At 39.8% G+C, this 27,406-nt stretch overlaps 1 protein-coding gene across 8 annotated transcripts in view; it reads right to left on the bottom strand.

Annotated features, from left to right (window-relative positions):
* GUCY1A1 (guanylate cyclase 1 soluble subunit alpha 1) overlaps positions 1-27,406 on the bottom strand; it is a 60,852-nt gene that overhangs the window by 8,961 nt on the left and 24,485 nt on the right. For 6 of the 8 annotated variants that reach the window (XM_027600299.1, XM_027600306.1, XM_027600300.2 and 3 more), the window contains 7 exons: positions 20,177-20,545; positions 16,593-16,654; positions 12,704-12,762; positions 10,662-11,371; positions 8,799-9,284; positions 5,113-5,256; positions 1,680-1,834 (listed from right to left, as the gene is read on the bottom strand). In XM_027600299.1, the coding sequence (XP_027456100.1) occupies positions 1,680-1,834; positions 5,113-5,256; positions 8,799-9,284; positions 10,662-11,371; positions 12,704-12,762; positions 16,593-16,654; positions 20,177-20,431 (1,871 nt within the window). In that variant the 5' untranslated portion in view covers positions 20,432-20,545. The remainder of the gene's footprint in view (positions 1-1,679; positions 1,835-5,112; positions 5,257-8,798; positions 9,285-10,661; positions 11,372-12,703; positions 12,763-16,592; positions 16,655-20,176; positions 20,546-27,406) is intronic. The other 2 variants (XM_027600308.2, XM_027600307.2) reach the window with 2 other exon arrangements.

Here is a 27,406-nt window from a genome sequence, read left to right as displayed (position 1 = left end):
ACGGGTAATGAGAAAACCAGGTGAATGTGGTGTCACAAAAGCCTAAGAAGAAAACGTTCAACAGAGAGAGTGCTCAAGCTATTCAGTTACCATTGAGATGTTGAGGAAGATAAGGGGAGAGAACTGACCATGATTTTCGCAAGGGACACCGATGACCCTGATAAGAACCATTTCAATGGAGTGCAAGGGACACATGCCGATCGGTGTGAGTCAGAGAGCCAATGGGAGGTAAAAAAAAATAATAGAGATGGTGAGCATGAACAACTTGCACCAAGTTTTGCTGGAAAAAGGAACAGAAATATAGGGGGGTAGCTGAGATACACTTGGTAACAAGGAATATACTATTTTAAGAGGTCTGATAGTAAGATATGTCTGTATTCTGATGGGAATAATCGTTTCACCAGAGAAATTAATCGTAAAGAGAGCAGGTATTTTCAGGAGACAAGTTTTTGAGAAAGCAAGCGATGTGGCAGCACTCAGAGCAAACCTGGGGGGAGCATCTGGAAGAGGAGCAGGGCGGAGGGCGGCACTGTCACCCCAACAAGTGCCTAAGACCAGGGCCCCGGGGGAGCTAGGTTAATGGGGTCTGCCCTGGAGAAGGTGGTGATGTGCTTATCTGATGCATTTTAGTCTTCTCCTGTGAAATATGAAGTGAAGGTATCGACTTAGAGCCAGGGCTGGAAAGGAAAGGCTGTGGAGTTTTAAGGACAAAGAAAGTGCTATAAAACAGCTGTCTCTGAGAATAAGAACGATAACTTGCTTGGTACAGTTTGGTACGTTAGCTACCACATGTATCTGGAACACGTTTTGTTATTCAACCATTTCCATTGTAATTGGATTCTTATTTTTTTTTTAAGATTTTATTTATTTACTTGACAGAGAGAGACACAGCGAGAGAGAGAACACAAGCAGGGGGAGCGGGAAACGGAAAAGCAGGCTTCCAGCCAAGCAGGGAGCCCGACCGAGACTCGATCCCAGAACCCTGGGAACATGACCCGAGCCGAAGGCAGACGCTTAACGACTGAGCCACCCAGGCGCCCTGTAATTAGATTCTTAAAATGAGATGAAACGTCTCCCTGTCTGGCACCTGAGCTGAGGGCATGTTGAGGACCATGCTCTATAACTTGTGGGGACCATGCTAAGTCTGGGTGGCTAGTGCCAGGATGGTTCTGCTGTCAGAATAACCATCAAAGTATGGAGAGCATTAATACGTGCTTTGAAAAGAATAATAGTGGGGGGGGGCGCCTGTGTGGCTCAGATGATTAAGCGTCTGCCTTTGGCTCAGGTCATGATCCCAGGGTCCTGGGATCAAGCCCCACATCGGGCTCCTGGCTCAGCGGGGAGTCTGCTTCTCCCTCTCCCTCTGCCTCTCCCACTGCTCATGCTCTCTTTCTCTCTGTATCTCTGTGTCTCAACTGAATAAATAAAAACTTAAAAAAAAAAAGAATAATAGTGGGGGAAGATAGGACGTGTGTTAAGGGTTACACCTGGGCTACAAATATCTCAGAGTTGTTCTCATGAAGCTGAGTAATTTTAAAAAAGGTGGGGATGATAAAATTATTGCTTTTCTCTTTCTTGTCAGATTATCTAAGCAAGAAAATGTTATGGATGATAATATAAACATGACAACTGTGTATAAATGAAAAGAATAGATTTCAGGCCTTCAATGCAAACCGCACCTGTACGTTGTTGGGCTGACATTGATTTTCCGTGGTACACTGCAGGACTCAAATTTGTTCGCCAAGGTGACATTGTTTCCAAAAAGACAGTAACGAGGCATTTTAACGCCAACGACTCCAGCAAAAACTGACCCAGAGTGCAGTCCAATTCGCATCTGAAAGCCAAAAGTAACACAGTGTCCCCGTCACTGGCAAAATACTTCGCGCTCGTTCGTCGGTACCGTATGAACGCCCTTTACATGATTTTACCCTTCACTGTCACTACACCATTCCACTCTTCCACAAGACTTGCCAACTTCCCTCTACTCGCATCCAATTAAAAATTACTAGTACAAAATCAGTCACACCTCTTAACTCTTCTCCACTACGCACTTAGGTCTGTTCCACAAAGCATCTTTGTTTCAGCTGCCTTCAATGTCTGAAACACATTTCCGTGCATCCCTATCACAGTCACCAGAGTGACAAGGTGAAGCGTCTGTGGGCTGTTTACGTGAACCTGCTCTGTCCATCAAGGGAGACAAAATTCCTGGCCCCCAGGGGTTGCTTCCCAACGCACTGTCAGAGAAGGGCAGGAGAAGCCGGCTCTTAGAATATAAAGGATAAAAAGAACTTTATGACAGACACTTCCCCGCTCTTCAGTGACGAACGTGAAAGGAGAAAGGAACTGTGATGTTTAAGTAGAACACATCACAGACAGAGGAAGCAGAGCTGGGCTTGCTTAGACCGGCATCGCAATGACCACAGAGACACTTTTGTTAAACCCGCCCGGATGCAGGGAAAACCAGAGCTGGGCCATTATCTAGATATAAGGTGCGGTCTGGGATATGCTGGGGTAAAAGTTTAGGAATTCTGAAGGTTACCAGTGATTTGGAGAACAATTAAAACAATATTTTAAACTGGCATCTTCTATAAGATCCTAATTCTTGATGATCTCAGGGCATGTACAAATTCTGAAATTGCTGCTACAATACAGTAAGTTAAAGATACAGTAAGTTCAAGTTAAAGTCACATATTTTATACGACAATCGGGCACCATGTTCATTCGTTTTAAGTCCTCTGTTCAGTTGACCATTCAAAAGAAGTTTCATTAGATATATGCATTTTAAACAAAGGCTAAGTACTCAATGATTTAATGTTGTTCAGAATTCAGAAGACTCCAGTTTAGCTTAGTTTTACAACTGATTTTAGGTATCTCCTAACAATGTTCCAGAATCATTTGCTTATAAGACGTCAAATCATGAATTCTGCACAATTTTCAAACAAAAGCACTATAGTATGAATCAGGAGACCTGCATTCGCAAACAAACTCTGCTAACAATGGATAGTCTGACTTTCTGTGAGTCTCTTTATGTCCCGTTCATTATTTCCTCATCTATAAAATACAGGATTGAATTAGTTTTAGAGTCCCTTCTTTGTCACATTTTCATTTTAATCAGCAAAGCTTAGTTATCCGTTACATCTGGTATTTTTTTCTTTAGGAGAATGTGGTTTTGCACATATACCATCTGATCAATATGAGCAAAAGGCTATCTTCTGTGTATAAATAACAAACACCATTTTAGCACATAAGTTAGATCAGGCTGCTCTCTTTGGGCACTCTCCTGGTTAAACCCGTTTCTCTCTCTGTACTTAGTTATTCTAGCTTTGTCTCTTTGATAAATTTATGATAATTTTTTTTTCTATTTCATAATCAATCAATCCAAACGAGGCAGATAAAGTAAATGCCCCTTGGTTCCTCCCATGCTGCTCTCCCTCCCTCTCTTCCCTTTGCCAGTTCTGAATTTCGCTCTCAATTCCACAGCTTTCTTATCAGGGAACTTCTCAAATTCACCAGCGAATTCGCAAATTTCATTTAGAATTCATGAGAAAATGATCCAAAGTTTATAACTTTGGATGCGCAGCACGCCCTGAATGGAAACCTGCTGGGGAAATCTTCCATTTGGGGACCATGTTTGCCACAGCACGTGTCTCATCGTAGACGCCTTGGGAATAGGAAGGGGGGTAACAGGAGTCTGTTTCCAAGTTCAGTTTGCACTTACTGACTTTCCCTGCCACATTCAGCCCTCTGGTTTCCATCAATACTCCACCTGCGGCTTTCTAAGCCGGAGCAGGTGGATGTTAGTAAGGAAATCAACAGTGATAGATGATTTATACATATGGCATGTTGGAGAAACACATAGAGCTTGAAAAAAAGAAAATATTTCCTATTCTTTCACTTTGATTCTATTCCATCGGGTAGCAGGGTAAGAAGGAGAAAAAGGCTGGGCTCAACATATGGCTTCTATTATGAAGAGAGAAAAGGCTACGCTTCTAAGTATTATAGTTTTGTATTTTACATTTTTTCTTTCATTTCTCTATTATTTTATGGCATGCCAGATAGGATTCTATATGACTTCAAAGTTCCATTTCTTTTTTTTAAAGATTTTATTTATTTATTTGAAAGAGAGTGAGAGAGAGAGCATGAGCAGGGGGGAGAGGAAGAAGCGATGCAGGACTCGATCCCAGGACCCTGGGATTATGACCTGAGCTGAAGGCAGATGCCCAACCGACTGAGCCACCCAGGCGCCCTTCCAAGTCCCATTTCTGAAGATCATCAATTGAGAACTGTTCTATAAAAATTAAGTAGCAGATTCACTCAATTAGGACAAATAAAGGTAATCTTCTTGTATTCTATTAAACTATAATGCCAAGCATGGTAATTTTATCTTCTCATCTGTAATAAGACGTTATTCTGAGATAATCTAGAAATTTTAGAGTTTATGTGCTTTGGAAAATATTGGGGTGGATTAGCAGTCAATTTTCATTATAATGTAATGCCCTCCCCTGCAGGGATTGGAAGACTAAAAATGACGTGTTCCAAACTCCCTTGCATTTTCTAGGTGCGTTTCGGTTTGGTGATCAGATATACTTGCAAGCGATTTGGAAGCCAGGCTTTCGGCTATGACTGCAACTCTGCGGCCCACGGTGGCAGCCTCTGGGTTTTCTACGGCAAACTTAGCCCAGTTTCTAGTCCCTCGTCTTGTGAAGGTCATGATGCAGGATTTCCATGTTACTGACTCAAATTATAATACGTGCAGTTTTGTTCTGCAGCCAATAATAGAGGCAGCAGCTTTCTGAACATAGCGGTTTCCTGACTGCGGCTGAGGTGGTATAGTTCTGGAGCCAACTGCTTGATCTTGGAAAAAAACAGGGGCTCTGAAGAGCAGCGTTGGGAGCCATTTTTTGAAGGTTTCACTTATAGATGGCTTTGTTTGTCCTCTTGGTGATTCTGTGAGCCACTGGAGACCCAATTGTAAATGTTTTCTGGCTTCCACCACTTAAGAGATTTTGCTCTCTGCAACCAGACCCTGACGGATGGACTATTCTTTGGATAACTAATTAATAAGCATGTACTCTCCATGACATTTGCTGGGCAGTATATGATCTGCCTTACCTTGATAGGTTCTCCATGGGGAGACATAACTTCATCAGAGAGCTCCATCATCTTCAGGGCCATCAGTGCTATCTGAACAGCATGGGTGTCACTTTCTTTGTGTAATCCCCCAGCCACACAGTATGCGTCACCAATGGTCTCCACCTGCACGTAACAGATTTTCCGTATTACAAATACACGTCAGAAAGAAGGAGAGTGAAGGTCATAGAGCAGAAATTGCAGGGGTCAGGCCCTCTGGAAAATCAGAGTAAATCAGACACTCTCAGAAATGGCTTTCTCTTTCACGAAATTCATCAAGTTTAGATGCTTTTACATCAGGCGCTGCTCTGGAGGACAGTGTGGTCCTGTGAGCACAACGTCAGGGGGTAGCTTCTACTCCCAGACTAGCTGCTGACTCAACACAGCATTTCACCTTTTTTTTCCCCCCACCATGTAAAGTGGCTCTGTAGAGGCCAATGACGTAATGTAAAAGATATCTTGTGTTTATGACAAATTGCTTAAAGATACCGGAATCACTTGCTGATTTTATATCCTCCTCGCGTGCAGTGTTTTGAACAGTCACTGCTCAACCAATGTCATATGAAGTTAACAAGAATGTGTGATATGAAAGTAAGACATTATAGTTTTTCGAAAGGATTTGGGGATTCTCAGAGCAACTATAAATAGGTTGCCATGAGTATCAATCACGAAGTATAGAAATCAAGATGTCAAACGAGGGGGTGCTTGGAAGCCTGTTGAAAATCAAGCTGTTCTACAAATTCCAAGTGTTATCATTGTCATTACAGTTGTTGTAACGGGATTTTTATCTGTCCGTGATGCTGATGACAAAGCTACTGGTTAATTTAAATCCACAAATAATCCACCAAATCTTCATCATTGCGTTTTTCTTCTCCTCTAAATATTTACTGTAGCTAATAAGCTACAGTAAGCTACAGCTAATAAGCTACGGATCTAATAAGATCATACCACTTCTCTTATCCAAACCTTCTCGTATGGAGGGAGATGAGAAAGGAAAAAAGAGAGGGAGACAAACCTTCAGTGATTCTCCATTTCACTCAGAATCAATGCTGAAACTCTTAAAATGCCTCCAAAGTTCTTCTGACCTGTCTGCTAATCTCTGATTTTATTTCTTCAGCCTCTCTCTTGGTCACTTTGTCCCAGTGCCATTGGCCTCCTGTTATCCCTCAAACGTACCAAACATGTTCCCATTTGCTATTCCTCGGGCTGGAACAATCTCCTGAAGAGAGCCACTTGGCGTGTCCCTCATTTCCTCCAGTGCCTGCTAAAACATCCCCACGTGAGAAACGCCTCTCGCAACTGCCCTCTATAAAATAGCAATCACCCTTACCTTCTGCACTTCTCCTTCTCAACTTTATCCAGAAGAGCACACCAGTTGGAATGCTATAAATTTACTCATTGGTTCATGTTCCTTCTTTTCCCCAGTAGAATGTTAGCTCTCTCAGTTTGCCTCTTTTACTAACTCCTAAATTTCCAGTGCCCAGTATATTTGCTACCAAGTGAACCAGGTGGCAGTGCCTCTTAAAAGATTTTCCTCAGCAACGAATATATAAGAAGTGCCTAAAATAATGGCTAACATATCTCATGTGCCCAATAATTGTCACTTAATTAGAAGAAGTGGCGCCCTCACTCCTACTTGGTGTTAGATGCCTATGCTCTACGCTATCACAGAAGCCTGTGTTCTCAATCAGGCTTTCACCTTGTCATATGGAAATCTGGCAGTGGTCAGCCCCTCCCTCCTCTACTCCCACATATGAGATCTTTTCATTCATGCTGGCCAACCCTGGCTGACAGTAAATATGCGCTGAAACAATCAATAAATGAATACCGAATAAACTGAAAAATGAACAACAGACTAAAAGACAACAAGAAAATGAAATTAAATAAAGTCCTGGTACAAACAGGTCCTGGGGGGGGCGGGGGAAGCTAGACTATTCCTTGGAAGCCACCACTCACAGGCGAGCAAATGATTACACATTCTGTGCATCTTACATCTATCTCCTGATGAAACCCTTCCTGATTTATTCATAGCTGTCTCCAGGTACTTTCATGCAGAATCAGAAGTGAAGAGAAAGTGGAAATAAGGACAGAGCAGATGATTCACTATCTAGCTTGGCTTGTGGATGGATTAACCATGGAACTGTGGCTACTATCCATGCGGTAAGGAGCACAGATTCTGAATACTTGTTGCAATAACTGAATTGTTTTAGTTTCAACAAGTAGAAATTTGTAGAAGAGGGCTACTGCCTCTGCTAGCAATCGCAGCAGTTGCAAGCGAGAGTGAGACTTTCTTCTTACAATTCGGAGAAGAGACAATGACAAGATAGAAACTATCTACAAATAAATATAGTAAATTCCACAAGAGGCCATCAAGCTTAACCTAACGAAAGCCAATTATTTTATCAGTAATTATACGTGGATCTCTCTCCCTCCCCCCACCCCCAGGGGGATCATGGCTCTGTCTGGAATTTCCTGCTGGAAATTCTTAAAAGGAAGGTTTTATTTCTAGTGGCTAGATTGGAACAAAGCAGAGGCTTATGTATTCCCCATAAATAATATTTTTTTCTCCTCAATAATGTATTTATTTCATGTTGGGTGAATCTCTGAAACTTTAGATTGTATGCGACAAACTAAAAGGTGATTCAAGCCACACAAATGAGAAGGGTGCTTTATTCTTAATGCCAGTGGCTAGAATAATGTGAAAGACTTTAAATTAGTAAAAAATAGGTTTTAATTCTAGAAACACAGAATACGAAATCACTTCATTAGTTCTCTTATGTCGAGTTACATTTATAAAAAGGGCTAGTACTCGTTAAGGACAATTACTGAGCCTCCCTGTGCCTAGAATGATGCCCAGTACGTGGTAGACACTCAGTAAACCCTGCTACATCATGAATAACAGATATTATTTACCATCATCTTCGTAACAGGCCTGTTCATGAGGCTTATGGGACATAAGGTATGTTATTCATGCATCTAAACTCTGTAGGTGGATATTATTTTCTGTTTTAGAAATGAGAAAGTCTATTCCACTTTCTCACCTTACAAAGCAAGTAGAGAACAAGATTTGAAGACTGGCCTCTCTTTGCACCGATGTCTCTGCCCTTGGCCTCTCTTCAATAATGCCTTAAGTCAGTGTTTTTTTCCCTCTTAATCAGCCATATTAAGTATCACGTTAACTCCATATTGGGTTAACCTATTTGACGATAGTTTGTATACTCCTACTATGAAAAGTAGTACTACTCCTTATGTTTCTTCTGTACTTTTACAGAGGATAACTTTTCCCCATGCAAGTCATACTTGGAATTATCTCATGCTTGATAATTCAACTCAGTTGCCACAGTCCAGTGTCATGTTCACTGACTTTTAAACGTACCCGTTCATGGGTCCTACACCCCACCCTCCACTCAGCCTATCACCCCTCCATTCTATGCTTATTCTTTGAGAAGACAATGGGGCAGTTCTTTCATGGAATAATTATCTCTGTTTCTGAGCAGATTCAGAGCTATTTCTGGCTAGAGCACACCCACATGGTTAACGCACAATGCCTGCTCCCAGGATGTGGCTTGCAGAGAAAGCCTTGCATCTGCACGGTACCTCGGTAACTCGGGAGTCCTGGCTACCGTGCTTTTTCTCAGTGTCTTCTGCCTGCCCTCCTCCACCCCTACCTTGTAGACATCCAGCTCGCCGCACTGCTGGTCAAAGCGAGTGTAGAGCGCATTGAGCATGGTGATGACCTGCAGCGGTGAGCTCTGGGAGCAGATGGCCGTGAACCCCACAATGTCTGAGAAAAGCATGGTGACATCACTGAACTTCTTGGCTTGCACAACTTGCCCTTGCCACAGCTGCTGCGCAACCTCGCAGGGAAATATGGAGCACAGGAGATCCACCGTCTTCTTCTTCTCCTCCTCCAGGGCTTGGTGGGCTTGCTCAAGGGTGGCTTTCAGCTTGCCCAGCCTCTTCTTCAGGCCATCTTGCGCTCTGGCCTGCTCCCCTATCAAGACTACATCCCTCAGTGCATTGTGGATCGGGATGTCTGAGAGGTAGAGCCCTCGTCCTGTAAAATCTTCTAATCTGTCCACACAGGGTGACCCCAAAAACAAGATTGCACTGGATTCAACAATGTAGATCATTTGGCCTTTGAGGTCCATAACCTGGGAAGCAAAGGCAAACCAATTGTCGTGGTTTATTTCAGTTTCCAACACCTTTTTGAGACAAAAGGAAAGGCAGAAGATACAGTTGCGATCCCTTTGTGTCTAAACTCGTTTTTTTTTCTACCTGCTGAAAAGGAACAAGATGCTTTCTTATAGTTCCAATGTACTGTGCATTCTAAAATGCACGTGGGCATTTGAAGAACGGACAGATTGGAATAACTCTACATAGAGATCATGATTTTCAATAAACAATGCAAAAAATTCTTGCCTCAAGGCTTTCTCACTAGGGGGAATGCTGATGCTTCTGCTATTATATTCTTTTCATAGTAGCAGATAGCATAAAGGATTGTACCTAGGAAGCCTTGAGAGATGTGAGGTTGTAGGTGATCATCCTGGTTTACTGTATGAGTGAGAACAAATACGTATAAGTGTGTTCCCTGCAGCAAAGAGTCAAAATCAACCCCGATGTCCTTAGGTAGGAGACAAGCATACAATGGAATTGTATACAGTCTTTGGAAAAAGGAAATAGGCTTATACCTCACGACATGGAAGAATGCCCGAAATGTGTTGTTTAGTGAGAAAAAGGAAGTTGCAAGTAGTATTTTGTTTTGTTTCACACACACAAAAATGTATCTAACTAATGTCTTTGATTTTTTGGCCGCAGTGAATATCTTTAAGTATTACCTATTTTGAGCATTTAGTTACATTGCTTTTATGATAAAAAGTGGTAAAACTGTTTTCATTTTTGGGAACAAACTGCACATCTCCTGGAATTATGCACGTTTAAAAGTTATATGCATATAAGCCTGAATATTAGCTTTGCTTGTACCATCAACTATGATTTTGCAAACTCTTTCCTTGAACTAAATAATTACCCAAATTCTCTACCATAAGCACAACCCCCACAACATTCTCTAACAATTAAAAAAGTTATTGATTTTCCATGTCTATTAAATATTGATTAAAAAGTCCATTTAGTTGTCTCCTCTAAGAAACAAGTAGTTTTTGTTTGTTTGTTGCAGAATAATGCCCCTTGTTACTCCCAATTGCCAGCTATTTGATGATGATCGAAAACATATTTTTATATAAATATTTATCTAGTTCGGCTTATAAAATACTCTGAGAGGATTTTAAAAGGTAGACCGCATTCACTAAATATTTGTGAAGTAACGAATCAAGTAAGCAAGCAAATGAATGAGGAAAGGATTTTGTTTTAAATTATTTCAGCCTTAAAATTATACTAGAATTGTCTCAAATGTACCAGTGTTTCATCAAAACGTTTGAAGTGATGCCTATCTTCCTACCTTTTTGTTTCTAGTCCTTAAGCAAGAAATGAAATCATTTCTCATATTCCAACTACTATGACATTTTCCTTACCCTTGAAGATTTCTTCACAGAGTTGTCCCACCTCCTCACTCGGACGACAAACTGCATGTTCAACATAGCCATGATTCCACTAAACGTTTGGTTGATTCTGGGAGTCAGAATCTCAAAGTACTCTTCAAAATTCGGCTTTCCTTGAAAGTCTCTCCTGTTCATCAGCCTTCGAATGCCATGGCCAAACTGCAGAATCGTCAAGTCCTTGTCAAACATGAAATGGAAAGGAAAGGTCTTACAGAAGAGGGAAGCGGGGATCACCAGCGAGGACTGGGGTTTGCCCGGGGACAGGGATGGTTTGGTGCTTTTGATGTGAAGGGAGTATAACAGATAGGGCTGATTGACGAACTCGCTGCAATCATTTCGGAAGCAGGGAGGCAGGAGGGACACTTCGACTTCGGTTTCATACAACACGCGCGCAGCAGCCTTAATGATGCCAGGAAGAATCAGGGACGTGGTTTTCTTAGGGAAAAAATAGTACACATTTAAGAAATTCTGATCTTTATCCAGGCACAGAATGGAAGCGTCCTCAAACCCGCCTCTCTTTTCTGCTCCTTGGTAGTGGCCGCTCTGTTTCAGAAGGGTGCTGAAGCTATTTAAAAAATCTTTGAGGGTTCCTCCAACCACACCCAGGATGTGTTCATCTTCCTCGTAACATATTTTGAAAAGCTCTTCCCCGAGAGATTCTTTGATGATCTCCACTGGAACTCCTGAAAGCAAAAAATACCTTTTCTGCCATATCAACTCGATCGTTCTCGGAAGAGCTGTATGGTTAACTACTATTTTTAACACCATTTGATGGGATGAGCTGGTCCCCTTTATGTCTGGTAACAAGAGTTCCAACCAATATTAGTCATCTATATTCAGATTATCTATGTCGGTGAGTTTCTACAATTCTGGAAATGCCAAATAAAAATTCCCCATCAGTTAATTACAAAAGTATGATAAATTAAGTATAATATACAACTTTTAATCTCCCTGAAGAGACTGTTTTTACAAAAGAACAATCAGTATTACAGAATTAGGTTCATTTCAGAAAAAGTTCTCCCATCATTCTGTTAATGACAAACACAGTACATCTTGGTGAAGGGGCACTGTCCCCACTTGGAGGGCCTCCAGCAGTAGGAATGTCAGACAGGAATGAATTTAAAGTCACCAGTGATGAAACTCAATTTTGTCATTTTTTTCTCTAGAGATGATATAAAGTCATTTTTAATTTTTTTTTAAGCAAAACAGCATTCTTGTTTAATGTTACCTGAATGAGTATTTGGAATTTATTTACTTCCTGTAACTTCTCCTTCCCTAATCTCCTTTATTCTTTAAATTTTGTGTATCATTTTTTTTCTCATCTGAAATTTGGAAGAACAATAGTGCCCTTTCCATAGCACTGTTGTGATGTGGAAAGACTATGTTTAAAATAGTGCCCAGCTCCCAGGAAGGGCTCAGTATGTCAGCCATCATCATCATCATTAAATTCTTAGTATCTTGTATCTTCAGAAAGATTTAACCCATTGGTCCGTCTGTGTCCTCCAACTTTGAAAAGGACAGTACGACAAACTTACCCATCTACTTGCTTCTCTCAAACTAATCATTAATATGAGAACCCTGCTAATCCTTTTTCCCAGGATCACTTCCAACCTTCAAAAAAATTCTTTATTTTACTTTGTTGAATAAAATTTTTCATGAATAAATGAGGAATACTTAGTTAAGTTCAAGGCCAAAGCATGTAAATGTCTATGAGTCAGCTTCCCATGCAACCTTATCTATGTCTCAGCAAATAAACATTATAAAGAAGAGGAAATGTTTTCAGTCAAACAAAAATACACAGCATGAAAAAGAATTACTCTTTATGTTAACACAATACATAATACTGAATACTTCACACTGGAAGTCACCAAAAAATAAATATGAATATTTTAGGAGAAAATTTTAGTTCTACAGGTAAATATTTCTACTAATAGAAAATATTAGTTTATAGGTAAAATATTAGTTCTGTAAGTATAATTACTCCCTAATTACATATACTTAAACAATTCTATTACCTGCTGCAATTGCGTGGTCTGTAATTATTTTTTCCAAGTCTTCTCTTTCCAAAGATTTCCTGAAAATATGTCCACATCTTAAATTATAAACTGACAAATGAATGCTACCACTTCTGATTATAACATACAGACATGACGACAGAAAATAGTTTGAGCTGCCTTTTCTGTAGAGGCAAATCTTGACTATCAAGTTTACAAGAAAGAAGGACATGTGCAACCCCAAAATATACCTGATTTGGAGTGTTTCCTCACTTTTTTGAAGCATATTTACCTTGTAAGTTAACTTTACCTAGGCAATACTATAGAGGTTTACACTGGCAGGAAACCAGCGTATGAAATGGGCAAGTAAGTATGGTAATAAAGCCGCCCAGGGTTTTTCTGATGACACAACTAAGAAGAAAAATTTACATACTGATGGATTTCACTTTTTAAGTTCCACTTTTTTCTTTTCTTTTTTTTTTAATTTTATTTATTTATTTATTTGACAGAGAGAATGAGAGAGAGAGAGAGAGGGCACAAGCAGGGAGAGGGGCAGGCAGAGGGAGCAGCAGACTCCCCGCTGAACAGAGAGTCCGACTCGGGGTTCCATTTCAGGACCCTGGGATCATGACCTGAACTGAAGGCAGTCGCTTAAGTGACTGAGCCACCCAGGTGCCCCCACTATCTTTGTTCTTAAACAAATACGTAGCATAACTTGCTTCTGAGTTTAAGGTTCTATATAATTTAACTCTCTGGCATTATTACATTGAGCTATGTGTATAAAAATTAGTAACTAAAGAAATCTATTCTTTATTCAATTACTGCATTGGTTTTTACAGCACAGAAGTTGATAATATAATAGCATACATTTTGACTGATAAAAAGTTTTGGTAATTTTGACTAGATAACTTATTGATTCATGTTTGCCTAATTGTTTTTTTTGATGATTTCTGATAGTGATGACTTTTTATGACCAAATTACTAACACATATTAAAAGACACCTAAGGTTCCATTTGTAATTCAATTTGCCATTAGATAAGCCATGTTTACAAACAGGCAAAAATCCAAATTTTAAACAGGTTTCAATAAAACACAATACATGTAGAGAAGTTTCAAAACGAAATATTTTCAAGAAGGAAAACTGCTCAGTCCACTACTTTATCACATAAAGGTACATTGCTTATAACTGCTTAAAATGCTAGGTAGAAATATTTCCTTATCTAAATTGGTTGAGGTTCACTATCTAATTTTATATTTAGTTTGAGTCTAAATATCCCCAAACTTCTTGTTATATATTATTTTATGTCAATCATCTTCAGATTTGCTTATTTTTCTCATTTAAGCACTTCCTGTTTTGTTTTCCCAAAGAATGAGAGCATTTCTGCTCAGAGAACGCTAATTCTGCCGATTCCCTGCACCCATGATATGAGATGTGAGCAAAACTGAGAGCAAACAGCACATAATGCAATTAAAAATAAGTTCTCTGGGTGCCTGGGTGGCTCAGTTGGTTAAGCGACTGCCTTCGGCTCAGGTCATGATCCTGGAGTCCCGGGATCGAGTCCCGCATCGGCCTTCCTGCTCAGCAGGGAGTCTGCTTCTCCCTCTGACCCTCTTCCCTCTCATGCTGTCTATCTCTCATTCTCTCTCTCTCTCAAATAAATAAATAAAATCTTTAAAAAAAAAATAAGTTCTCTGTCTTCACCTTAAAAAAAAGAGACTAAACCTGCATATGAGCCAGCAAATGTGTGTGCGTTTGTACACACACACACACACACACACACACACATGTACACATATACACACTCACACACACATACCAGCCATGCACAGATATGCTGATGTGATCAGAAGATCCCAGGAAAAGAAACAAAGCAAAAGCTTTCTGTGAAACCAACCCAGAGAGATATCACAATGACTGCATTAAAATTCATTCACTAAAAAGGTGGGGAGCAGAGGGCTCCAGTCTTCATTTAGGGACAGTTTATGGTTTAATTTATTGATTTTTTCTTTTCAAATCATATAAGATAATAAACAGTCAAAAAAAGTTATGTTCAGTGGTTGGCAGGCTGACAGCAGTAGAAATGGCAGCTGACTTTCCAAAATGAAGATGGGGGGAAAAAAGGAAACAAAAAATATATCCAAGAGCTAAAAAAACAAAGCAGAAGAAGCCATTTAGCCTATCAGCAGGCAGTCATGAGAAAAAAGGTTTGTCATCTTATTTCAACAACTGAATAATTATCATTAGCACAATTTAAAAGTATGATCAGCTAAGAAATCAAGGAAATGGCAAAAAAAAGCTTTTCAGATTTCCAAATAAAATGATTTTTTTTTTTTTTTTTTTAGTTTTGAGGTATTTTTAAAGAGATACACCACTGGGAATACATCCTACCTGAACCCCTGCAGCCTTTGGCTTGGAACATTTCAGAACACAAAGCCCTGAGAATCAATTTTGAGCCAACTGGCTGCCAAGGACTTAAGCAGACAGACACAGTAGTGTAACTACAATGGTTGGTGGCTATCTTATCAGCGTGACTTAGAATAAAGGTCAGAGGCATTCCGGAATGCTTTTCCTATCACTTGTGTAAACGAAGTTTCTGTCAGACATAGAGATTCACACTCTCTCCTTCTGGACCCCTTCTGACCCGTTCCTGGCTTGCCCTCTGTCTGCAGTCTGGGACCAGTTAGTCAACAGGGAAAATGAAGGACAGATAACCCACTCATGAGAAATAGGCAGATGAATGAAAGTATAACATATTCCCGACAACAGTGTTGGTTTGCAAAGCTGCAATGTTCAATTCTGCAAATTTGAACCCAAGTATTTATTCTATTATTTACAAATGAAATAATCCTTGAGATTCCAAGGAATCAAAAACAAGGCCAAATTCCCCGCCAGCAGTAAATGTGCCAAGATGTATTTGAAAAATTAACTCTAGAAAGCGGCTTTAAAAACAAAAACAAAAAACAAACCATCTTATATATTAACCTTTTAAACCCTTTCTTTAAACAAATTTCAAAGACAGAATTCAAGAAAAAAGTATAGATGGAACTGATACTCAGCCAGTGCCTACAAATATAACCAAAGGGGTTACAAAAATGTGGAAACACTTCCTTTAGACTGATAAACAGCTGTTGCCTCAAACCCCTGAGTCAACCTCTCCCTTTTAATTTATTTATTTTTAAAAATTTTATTTATTTATTTGACAGAGAAAGACACAGGGAGAGAGGAACACAAGCAGGTAGAGGGAGAGGAAGAAGCAGGCTTCCCGCCTGAGTAGGGAGCCCGATGTGGGGCTCGATCCCAGGACCCTGGGACCATGACCTGAGCCGAGGGCAAACGCTTAACGACTGAGCCACCCAGACGCCCCAACCTCTCCTTTTTAACCACCCTCCCAACTCTGATTCTTTTTCAATCTCCTCCTGCCGCAACAGCTGAAAGTTTAACGTGTGCGGGAGGTGCCCCCCCCCCCCTCCCCTGCCCTGGGACCAGGCTGCAGCTTTTGGCAGGAGTCTGTACTGATCATCTGGGATCCCTGCCTTACCTGTGAAGTATTGACATTACCTCTAGTAGGAAAGAATAGGCTTTATAGCTTGTTAAAAGCAGCGGTATATGGCAACATAGTTAAAATCATGAGCTTCTGAAAAACCCAGGCTTGAAACTCAGTTCTACCTTTTCCTGAACAGCTGTAAAATCCTAAACATTTTATATAAATCTGAGCTCAGGGATGTATTCAATGCGAAAAATAAATGCACTTACTTTCAGATTAGTGGCAGTTAAAACACTTAGTCCAGTTTCTCGAATACCACAGTGATTCGAAAAATGTCGACGCATTCACTAAGTGGTGTCTATTTGCAGTAATACCAGTTAAGTGTAAAGGGAGGTTCACACAACCTAAAGTGGTTCAATTTTACCTGCTTTCTTTTAGTTTGTGTTTCGCCAATGTCCTCTGAAGTGCAAGGTTCAGCCGCTCCAACTAAAAATTGAGAAGAAAAGTTTTAAACATTCCCTTCAATAATTTACTTGAAGATAGATATTTTAAACATTTGTCCTGGAAGTTTTTCTATCAAGCAGAAACATGATTACCTTACTGATGAGTGTGGTGAATTTACGCTTTGGAAACAGAGCCTGATTTTCTATAAATTTCTCAACTCTGGGAAGAAACAATGAGCTTTGACTAATTTGAGTTTGGATGATGTGGGTTGTGACTCCCAGGCTTTGCACTTTGTGGGTGGTCTCACTGACAGCCACAAAACAAGGTCAGCCTGAATCGGAATCCAAACAGAAGACTCCAGTTGGTAATGCCAGGTCTTCCACGAAGGAATTGTGAGCACCACTTCCTCTGGGTCAGGAAATCCTCTGGGATGTGCTGCCAATGCTTCAATCTCAGCGTGGCTCAAGCCAAGCAAATTCCTGTTCTCTTCACAAACCCTACACCCGGCCCCCCTGCTGATTTTCTCAACTACAAATGCAAATTTATGTTTCATATTTCATTTACATGTTCTGGCCTAGAAAACTCTGGAGCTATCTCTGTCTTTCCCCTTTTTCTAATACCTTAAATCCAAGCTTTCACCAAGGTCAGTTGATCCCTGATTTGAAACAAATCTTGCATTTACCCAAACTTGTACTAATCTCCTTTCTTTGAACTAATTATTTTCATCAAATACTTACACTTTTACTTTCTTTTATTGATTTTGGAGTATTTCATGAGTTTTTCCACATTATAAGTTATGTGTATATAAGCCTCCGTACTTCATAAATACTTGACGATCTATTAATCTCTGTTGACAGCTTGTTTTCTCTAACTAGTTGGTAAGTAGGACGTAGAGCATTGGTTAGCAAGGCTGCCAATGTTTTGCATTCCATATAAAAACCATATGTATCTATATGTGTATATATAACTGTTGATTCTTTCTGTAGTTTGCCCAGAGGAAAGTAAATTTGGTTATGTTCCAAGTTGGGAAATTCCTTTTTCCCTAAGAACTATTTATATCCCTCTTAGAGTTCCCACTGGTCAAGTGAGGCAGCAGAGTTAAGCAAAATAGAGCAAGCTTCTGTTTTAATAAAATGGTTATGGAAAGAATTTTTAGTTTTAAAGTGCATATAAAGCTTAGGGGAAAAATCTGGAATTTATTGGAGAAAAACAGAAATGAAAAGTTTGCATTGGATGAGCAATAACACCTTTTCAGGCCCTTCTATTCCATTACTCGGGAATGACATATCCCCACTCTAAATCTTCTAAGGATACTTGCCCCCTCCCCCGCCGAGAAAACTCCAAAACAAACCCAAAACACCATGACTGCAGAGTTAAATCTAATTATCTAAAACAAGAACTATAATGCTGTCAAATGTCGTTCTGAGTCTCTCCTTTGGGTTGCTGATAGAATTGAAACTAAACACTAGGCTAAGCATTAAATCTGTCCACATAAAAAAGAATCAGTGAAAAAAAAAGTTGTATTTGATCAAAGACATGCTGATGTTTGGACAGTTGATGAAGTGATCTGCACTCATCACTACATAGTCCAAATGCATCCAGCATGTACTGTTATAAGGCAAATGGCCTCAGTTGTCAGAGTTCTAGTCATTAATGCCAAATGTACCTCTTTTACCCCCTAGAGTTCCTACAGCTTTGCCTTCCTTGCTACATGACGCTCTCGTCAAATTTTGATGTTTATTCCTACGGGTTCATAAACACAGATTATTCCAAATGAAGAAAAAGAAAAAAAGGTAAAATATCCTTTAGAGTTGGTATTCAGAATGTTTTTAATATTTTTAAAAATTTTTTGAAGACTTTATTTATTTGAGAGAGAGCACGCACGAGCAGGGGGAACGGCAGGCAGAGGGAGAAGCAGGTTTCCCACTGAGCAGGGAGCCGAATGCGGGCCTCGATCCCAGGACCCCGAGATCATGACCCGAGCCAAAGGCAGATGTCCAGCTGACTGAGCCACCCAGGCAACCCCAGAATGTTTTTAAAAGAGATTCCAATGTGTGTCTGACTTCAATGGCAGGAATTCAAAATTTATGCAACACAATAACGAAGCCAACATGGTAATGACAGGACCCAGGGAAGGCATGGGAGCCCTCCAGCTTTCCCATCCTCACCATCTGCTCATCTCTGTGTGTCTCACTCTGTTCTTGGAAATGAGAGTCCCAACCACTTCCCAGACGATGATGCCAACCAACTCCCTGTGAAGTATGACATCGCTCATCCCAGCCAAAGCTGGCTGTCCAGTAACTGGGGTGGAGTGAGAATAATGAAATATTTCCATGTCAAAGGCCATTAACCAAAGTCCTATTGTGCTAATACTGTATTTGAAGTAAGTTCCCTCAACTCTCTGTTGATTCTAATTTCTCCATCTTCAAGCTTCAGTGCTAGTCCCTTTTTTCTTAGTCACTCTAGCCATACTGTTGACAGGAGTAATGCTCTGCCCTTCGGGAGCTGTGTGACTTTAGTCAAGTCGTTTAACCTAGCTAAGTCCTTCCTAGAAATGCAACAAGATTACCTCTGAAATTCCTTTAAGTTTTTTAAAAGTCAGCAGTCTGTGGTTCTTCAGTGCTCCGCACAAAGGAAAGGGTGGGTGTTGGGTGAATTAAAAATGTTCAGTGGATTATTATAGCTGGAGTCAGATTAGATCAATGTCCAATCTCTCAGATTGAGTTTATATAAAACTGTGAACACTGCCAGAGGGAAGAAGACGTCACGAAGACTCGTCAGCTGCTCCCCCTGCAGGGGGAGAGAAGCTCTCCACATATCCCTCTATTCCTAAGATATGTGACTTCATTAGGTACGTGCCCTGTCCCCAGAGTTCTCTTATAGGTGGATTAACAGAAGGTGCTCCAGATCTCGAAGGGTCATGAGGCTACGCAGCTCAGAGAGCTAGATCAAGAAGTGTCCGAGCTAATGTGCAAGCACGGGGCCATGACTCTGACTCAAGGAAACAGGTCAAGCCTGGCTTGTGCAGAGACTTCAGACGCAGAGCTGGAGGAGGAAAAGGGAGATTTTCCCACCTCAACAAATGGCAGGGAACATACGATGCTCTTTGGAATTAGAAGAAAATGGGCAGAAGATAAGTTATTCTTCAAGGAATTTAATTTTAAGATAATAGCTAACAACTAACAGGCACTTATGGTATGGCAAGAGCCATGGATTAAGTCCCTTCATGCTCATTAAAACTCTAGAGAGTAGGTACTGTTATTACTACCATTCCACAGATAAAGAAATTGAGGATAAGAGGGGCTAAGCAGTTGCTCAAAGTCATAAAGCTCATCAGAGTGCAGGCTCTTGTTGAACAGAATTCAAGATCTTAAGCATTGATTAAGATTAAACATAATTTAAGAACATGAAAGCTTTCAAGAAGTGTTTTTATATGTTTCCAGGAAATAGTCCACATTTCTTATAGCCTTGCAAGTGAGAAAGCAAGGGTTAACATTTTCCTTAAAAGATATTCTTTTACAATTTTCAAAATGTCAGTAAAATCTCAAAAGGGCAAGCACTCACCTCGGGAAAAATCAGTTTGCAAATACTCTCCGCTAACGTATGAAGATAGACTCGGCTCCTACTGGTCTTTCTTTGAGGAAGACTTCTTTGTACATTCTTCTCAGGGACATCCTGACAGATGGGCAGAGTTGCTTTGCCACTCTCTGAGCTTCCTGCTATCTCTTCCCCTGGCTCCTTGGGAACCTGCCCAGGTGCCAGTAAGGACAAAGGGCACTCCCCTGTGATCTTGAGATCCTTCAGCTTTGTGCAGAACATGGTGTTAGTAGCCTCTCACTCTGCAGCAGAGCACCTCTGGGTGAGCCGTTCTTCTTATGTGGGACTGCCCAGTGGAAGCCACTAACAGATCAAGGATACTGGTGACTGGGGTGTCTATGGGTAATAGAAAGTCAGAACAGAAAGACACGTGATTTTGTATACTTACGAAAACAGAAAAAGACAGGTGTAAAAAAGCAAAGACCATACATTCATATGTCACTTTCAAATAAGAAGAAAATTGTGGTGGACATGTCAGTTCCAAAATGGATAAACCATTTGGTAAAGGTCTTTATTTGCTATGTGTGCATTTTAGTATCTTAGTGAAATACTTGGTTTTAGTATTTTTCGAATGGAGCATAATTTTCTCCCAAATGTCCCTACCACAAATGACTGATTTCCATTTTTATAGCCCATTTGGGCTAGTTTGATTCCACAAGAGTGGAACTTAATGGTTTTATGACAAAAGCCAAGTATAAATCTATGTCTTAGGGCTAAGTACTAATTCTCATTATGCTCCCCTTACTGAAAAATCAGGATAGCAGAAACCAGTGTCTCCCAATATTTAAAGGAAAAAAATATATATATGTAGTGATGTTCAAGTACATGTTTTTGGATCTGAAATACTGAGTTTCAGATGAAAAAAGATTAATTGAAATGATTACGGCAAAAGAAGATACTTGTTTCTATAAATAGCAAAATAATTTAAAAATATCATCAAAATGGGGCGCCTGGGTGGCTCAGTTGGTTAAGCGACTGCCTTCGGCTCAGGTCATGATCCTGGAGTCCTGGATCGAGTCCCACATCGGGCTCCCTGCTCAGCACGGAGTCTGCTTCTCCCTCTGACCCTCTTCCCTCTTGTGTTCTCTATTTCTCATTCTCTCTCTCTCAAATAAATAAATAAAATCTTTAAAAAATATATCATCAAAATGAAAAACAAATAATTTTTTTTTCAAAGAACTCCTGATCCCTAAGATCATGCCATTGGATTTGCAGGGGCCTCTGGATCTGAATCTAGATGACACTGGAGTAAACCAAGAAGTTGCTGCTACTCTCTACTTAAAAGTCCTCCCCCAAATCTGTGATCACATGTAATTTATGAATCTTCAAGAAGATACAAGGAAGATCTTATCTATTCACGAGCAGAAGACATTTTCTTCCAGAATAGAATAGGGAGTTCTCTCAGCAGGCTACTGAGTGATCCAAAGATAATTTGGTGATAGAGGGAATGGTTACTTGGGAGTCTGAAAGACCTAGAAATCCCAGGCTCTCAACCACATTTATTTTAAGCTTCAATTCTAAGAAAATATATGTTACTCAGTCTTTAATGCATCTGAATGTAACTATTACTATTCACTAACTTCCATTCTCATACATGCTTTAGATCAGTGGACAGTAGACCTTTCTGTAAAAGGCCAGAGAGTAGATAATTTCAGCTTTGTGGGTTTCTATCAGTGACTTAACTCCTGCCATTGCAGCATGAAAGCAACCACAGCTGATATACAAAGGAATGGTATGGATGTGTTCCAATAAAACTTTACTTGCAAAAACAATTTGCTGTGGATTTGGCCCTCAGATTCACCCTTGTCGATTTGGATCAAGCCATAGCTTGCAGACCCCTGGTTATAGAAAGCTGAGCAGGTTAACTGAAGCATTTTAATCCAAACAGAATTCTGCCTATAGGACCAGAGTTACTTCCTCATCTCTACCCACCCCACCTGCAAAATATAGCAGCCTACGTGGATCCAGTTTTGTACAACTTGAAAGTAAAAAAAGGCAGCATAGTAGATAATATTAAATAACTATAAAAATTATAATACCATTATTTTATATTAATTTTCAGGAAAAAGAGCTATATTAACTGAATGCCATGATTTCAGTTATATCAAAAGATAACTATAATAACTGGAAGAAGAGAGTACTCAAAAAAAATAAAGGAAAGCAACAAAAAAAATAAATTTTAGATTGGATCTGATGAAGGTATAGAACTGCTCCTTAAAATAAGTTATTCTGGTACATATCAGAATTTTAGTTTGGGACTTAAGGGTTTGACATAATACAGTTTATGATAAAGTCTCCCACTAAGTTTAACCTTCTCATTAATGTTGGATTTCAACCCTTGTCCCCAAACCCAATATTTTGATTCTCAGCCTCCTATTCAATCTCGCTGCAGAAGAATAAAACCGACCAGTCAACCTTGGAATTCTTTCTTCTCCTATATTGCACAGCACTATAATTTCCAGAAAATGTGTCTAACACTGTTTTTTTATTAAGTAAAAACAGCAACAGGAAACAAGTTGTGCTTTCTTTAAGTTGAGTGTTTAGTCTCATTAAATCACATATGTATAAACAAGCTAATTAGCATTCTTCATCTGCTCAACCGATGAAATTACATTATGAAACAGATGTACTGAGTGCTGATACCTTGGAAACCTACGTTTGTCTTGTGTTTGCCTGCTAGGAATACAGAATACATTCTTCAACTAAACGAGTGATGATTTTCATGTGTAACATTAGCAGTGACTTTGGAAATGGTTTGGTCAGTGGCTGAACTCAGTACATAGCTGGTTGTAGAAATGAGAGTAACATGGTAAGGGGAAAACAAATTAATTAAAGTAATAAACTTGGTGACAAGGCCTTGGCAAGCAGTGGGATATATGTTCTCAGAAACTCGGAGAGGTATTTGCCATCCCCAAGGTTGATGATTAAACAGCCTTCAAATGTATTGAATGCTCTCTGCCTTTTACTAGTAAGTGATTAACTCTGCTATGGTGAGAATAATGACCCAGCTATTGGCCTCATATTAATAACCAGGATGCGTGATTGTTCAGGTAAGGGGGCTGTCCATCATTTCAACTCTAGAGTTACACACAAAATCTTGTTTTCTACTTATACAAAGATCTGAGAGAAAACACCCCATAAGGACTTCGACACAGAAAACCTCTTTTATGACAGCAGGTCTTAAAGAGCAGATTTCAAACTAGAAATTGGGGTGGTGGGAGGAGCCTAAGAACTAAGTCTCTATAGTAAAAGCAAATAGTTATAGCCAATGTCCAATTTCAGACCTAGCACCTAGCCATGCCAAAATCTGTGGTTAAAGAGATGTGTTTTAAGTTCAAATTCCAAAGTCGAAATTTTTAAGAGTAGCTGAAAGGAGAAGAGAACTTAGAAACAAAAAGTGCCTTAGTGAGGGGCGCCTGGGTGACTCAGTTGGTTGAGCAACTGCCTTCGGCTCAGGTCATGATCCTGGAGTCCCGGGATCGAGTCCCACATCGGGCTCCCTGCTCCATGGGAGCCTGCTTCTCCCTCTGATCCTCTTCCCTCTCGTGCTCTCTGTCTCTCATTCTCTCTCTCTCAAATAAAAAAAAAAAGTGCCTTAGTGAGGATAAAGTTTGCATAGAGCAGCAAAGACTCATCACCATTTTCATAAACGGTGTCAAGCTTAATTTTCAGGTAGACCAGAAATCTAAAAAGTCTTTCTTCTTCAAAAACAAACAAACAAAAAACTAATAAAACTCCATAAATCAGCCTTTCATAATATGTTTCTTTTCATTTTTCAATGGGAAATATTTGTAGAACTTTCCCCTGTGATCTATCAGGAAAGCAGGACAAAGTACTAGAAAAACCGGTAAGAATGTCCAAGTCACTCCAGTACTAAGTCTAAAAAAAAAAAAAAAAAAGCAAGCCAATGTCAGACTCTTTCATCTCATCCCTGTTCCCCCTTATGGTCACACTTCTTGGAAGATCAGGCCTTAGGTGCTGTGTTCACTTCCTTAAAAAATAATTTATTCCTAAGTCTACCATTCCCTGGCTTTTGCTTCCACTGAGTTACTGACACCCTGACACGATAACCGCTGAAAAGTTAAAGCTTATGAACCTTTTGGCTTTTAACATAGTTGATGAATTCTCAAGTGCCATTTGCCTTTTCTTTTTCATAATCTCTACTCCCACAAATTCTTTGATACTTCTAAGTCATTCACTTTTCATTCTGTTCAACAGGTATTTGCAGTGGCCTATACTATGTCTCAGGCCTTCTTCCAGGCACAGGGACAGAGAAGTGAAAAAAGGACATCGCCTGCCCTCTTGGAGTTCACAATCTGGCAGGAGAACTATTTCCGACATATCAGTTCCACGTGTGATCCATGCTACATAAAGGAGAAGGGCAAGTGAGTGCTCTCAGAGTGCAAATGAGGGATCCAAACCCAGTCCCAGAGGAAGAGACATCTGAGCGTAGTTGTGACCCTGCACCAGGTCAAGAGAGTTCCAAACAGAACAACATGCTTGGGCGCCAAGACAGACCTAGCTATGTTCTAAGGAACTGAAATAATTCCAGCATGGCTAGAGCATGGGGTCAGGGAGAGCAAGGTGATGGTGGAGGGAGCTGAGACAGGCAGAGGTCAAGATTGTGGAGGGCTCTCTAAACCTTGTTAAACAAAGAAAAACTATTCTATGAGCAATCACCTGAAAGACTAAGATGTAAGAATATGAATAGGTTAGATTGTACTTTTAAAGGATTATTTGGAATGGAGAATAAGAAATGTGTTAGAGTTGGACAGGTGGCTGATCTGGGTTGGACTAAAATAATGACCTTAGCATGAAAGAGTGGATCAATTCCAGAGTATTTCAAGTAGAGATCTACAGCCCTTAGCTATTGACTGGATATGGGGGCTGAAGGACAGTGAAGACATATTCCTCTGACTTTACTTCTCCATACCACAGTGAAGAAAAGACTCTAGAGCCCATGGAGAGCAATCAAAAGGGTCCATGATCCATTTCCCATGACTTTGGTTATTCAATCATAAATGAGCCCAGAATTTGGCTTTTCACTATTACATAACACCTTGTGGGAGTCAGTGTGCTCCAACTCTCTTGCTAAAATCTCCTTTTGGAAAGTAATTTCTCCTTCTTCAAAAGCCCAGATGTGGGAAAGCTGACTCCAGTTTATGTTACAGAACAGAGCATTCACGTTCCAAGACTGCATCCGTGTGCAAGTGTAAGGTGTTTCCAGCTATCTTTAAGAAGAGTGTAGGGTACTTACTTTGAATTTTTGTAACTGGAGAGCCCATACAGTCAACCTTCCCAAAACAAAGAACTCAACTCTAAGGGCAATGGCAACCTCAGTTCTAGGGACCAAAATGCCAGAAATTCCCCCTCGCCTGATGGCAACTCACCAAAGCTACAGCATCCATACAACTTATGTTTAATAATAATTATGACAATAATTTTATTTAATACTGATAATTCTAGTTTAACAAACTATTTTCTTTTTTTTATGATTTATTTATTTGAGAGAGAGAAAGTGTGAGGGCACGGGCAGAGAGAGGGAGAGAAGCGGACTCCCCTGAGCACAGAGACCCACATGGGGCTCAATCTCAGGACCCTGTGATCACGACCAGAGCCAAAATTAAGAGTCAGACGCTTAATCGACTGAGCCTCCCAGGTGCCCCCAAACTGTATTAATTCTCTATCAAAAATAAGGTGGGTATGATTCACAATCTTTTTTCATTAGAATTGGGAGCAATTCTCTGACATCTTTGAAGTAATAGCAAAGTTTAATATAGTCTATAGTAGGGAGCTTTTAACTCTGAGGTTTCTCAGTTTTTATATCAAAATGTTTATAGAATGTTTTATGCGATTCTCAGCTTTTATATCAAAATGTTTACAGAATGTTTTATAACTAAAGAGCAAAACCTTTGGGACTATAAATCCTAAATCTCTATGTTTAAGACTTTCTAGTGTGACTATCACTGAAATTTGAATACATACAGTTAGTATGTCTTCAAATTAAATATCATTATCACTTACAGTAAGTCACGTAGGTCATAAGGAAATCAGATAAATATTTCAATATTTTGCTCCTGAAATATATAAAACAATTTCCTACAGCTATTTCTGTGATTCCCATCATTGTTTTATTACTAAAATAGTTCCTTAGAGACTTAGTCATTTAAAAATATATTTACTGAACATATGACAATTAGCATGAAAGGAGTTCCATGAGAAATGGAATTCCTTTTTACACCATGAAAAGCCATTTTGTTTTTATCTATTTTCAGATAAATCCTGCGTATTTCTGTGATGTGAACTGGCTCATATGCAGTCATAAAGAGGGGAATAATGTCTGTATAAAGTAGCAGTTATGCTGGATCTCTAACCACCGCACGTTCTTCCTCCCAGCTCAGCTGACCTCACGTCCCGTCTTGGAAGTACTTACTACCTTTTTCCTGTATTTTCTTCCTCAGCTCCATAGCTCAGCAGGCTCAGAACTTCCTCATAGTTCCTTCCCATCAAACTACTTTCACCTTTTCCCCTAATGTCAGGCCCATCGTTAATTGCAGTAGTGCACTATTCCTTAGAATTCCTTAGATGCATGCAACCAGTCTTTTTACCTAAGCTGGTATAGCTTTTATGATTGTTATTGCTTTTGTTGGTGTTCATCATGCTGACTGGTTTCACCCTAACACATTTTCTTTCCACAAGTCCTTTTATTTTTAGTGCAGTTTTGCAGCATATGAGGTTTTTCAGGAACGCATATATGGTGTTGTTTTAGAAATGCCTGTACTCTCAACAATGTTTGGTTTAAATTTGCAAGTAAGGCAAAAAGCTGACTTAACTACCTAGAAAAAACACTCAATAAGGTCACATTCTTGAAGAGTCTACAGAGTCCATTATGATATAGGTAATACAGCCCGATGAACCTTTTAAAATGAAAACAAGTCCGTGATGATTAAACAATTGGGCTGATTGATACATTTCAGTTAAGTGGCAAGATAAAACTAATGACCATCTAACATCAGAACTTCTCCATTTTCTTTTCTTTTTAATTTTGGCCAATCAGGAAGACCTGGAAACACATCTTGGATTTCATATACATGCGTACATACACATACATACTTATTTGCCCTCTTGTGCAATGATGACTTTTTTAAGTGTCTGAGATTATGTATTTATATCTATATCTCTGAAGATGATTAGTAT

Source organism: Zalophus californianus, chromosome 2 (assembly GCF_009762305.2).
Source record: "Zalophus californianus isolate mZalCal1 chromosome 2, mZalCal1.pri.v2, whole genome shotgun sequence".
Taxonomy (NCBI): domain Eukaryota; kingdom Metazoa; phylum Chordata; class Mammalia; order Carnivora; family Otariidae; genus Zalophus; species Zalophus californianus.
This window is presented reverse-complemented; position numbering and strand designations above follow the sequence as displayed.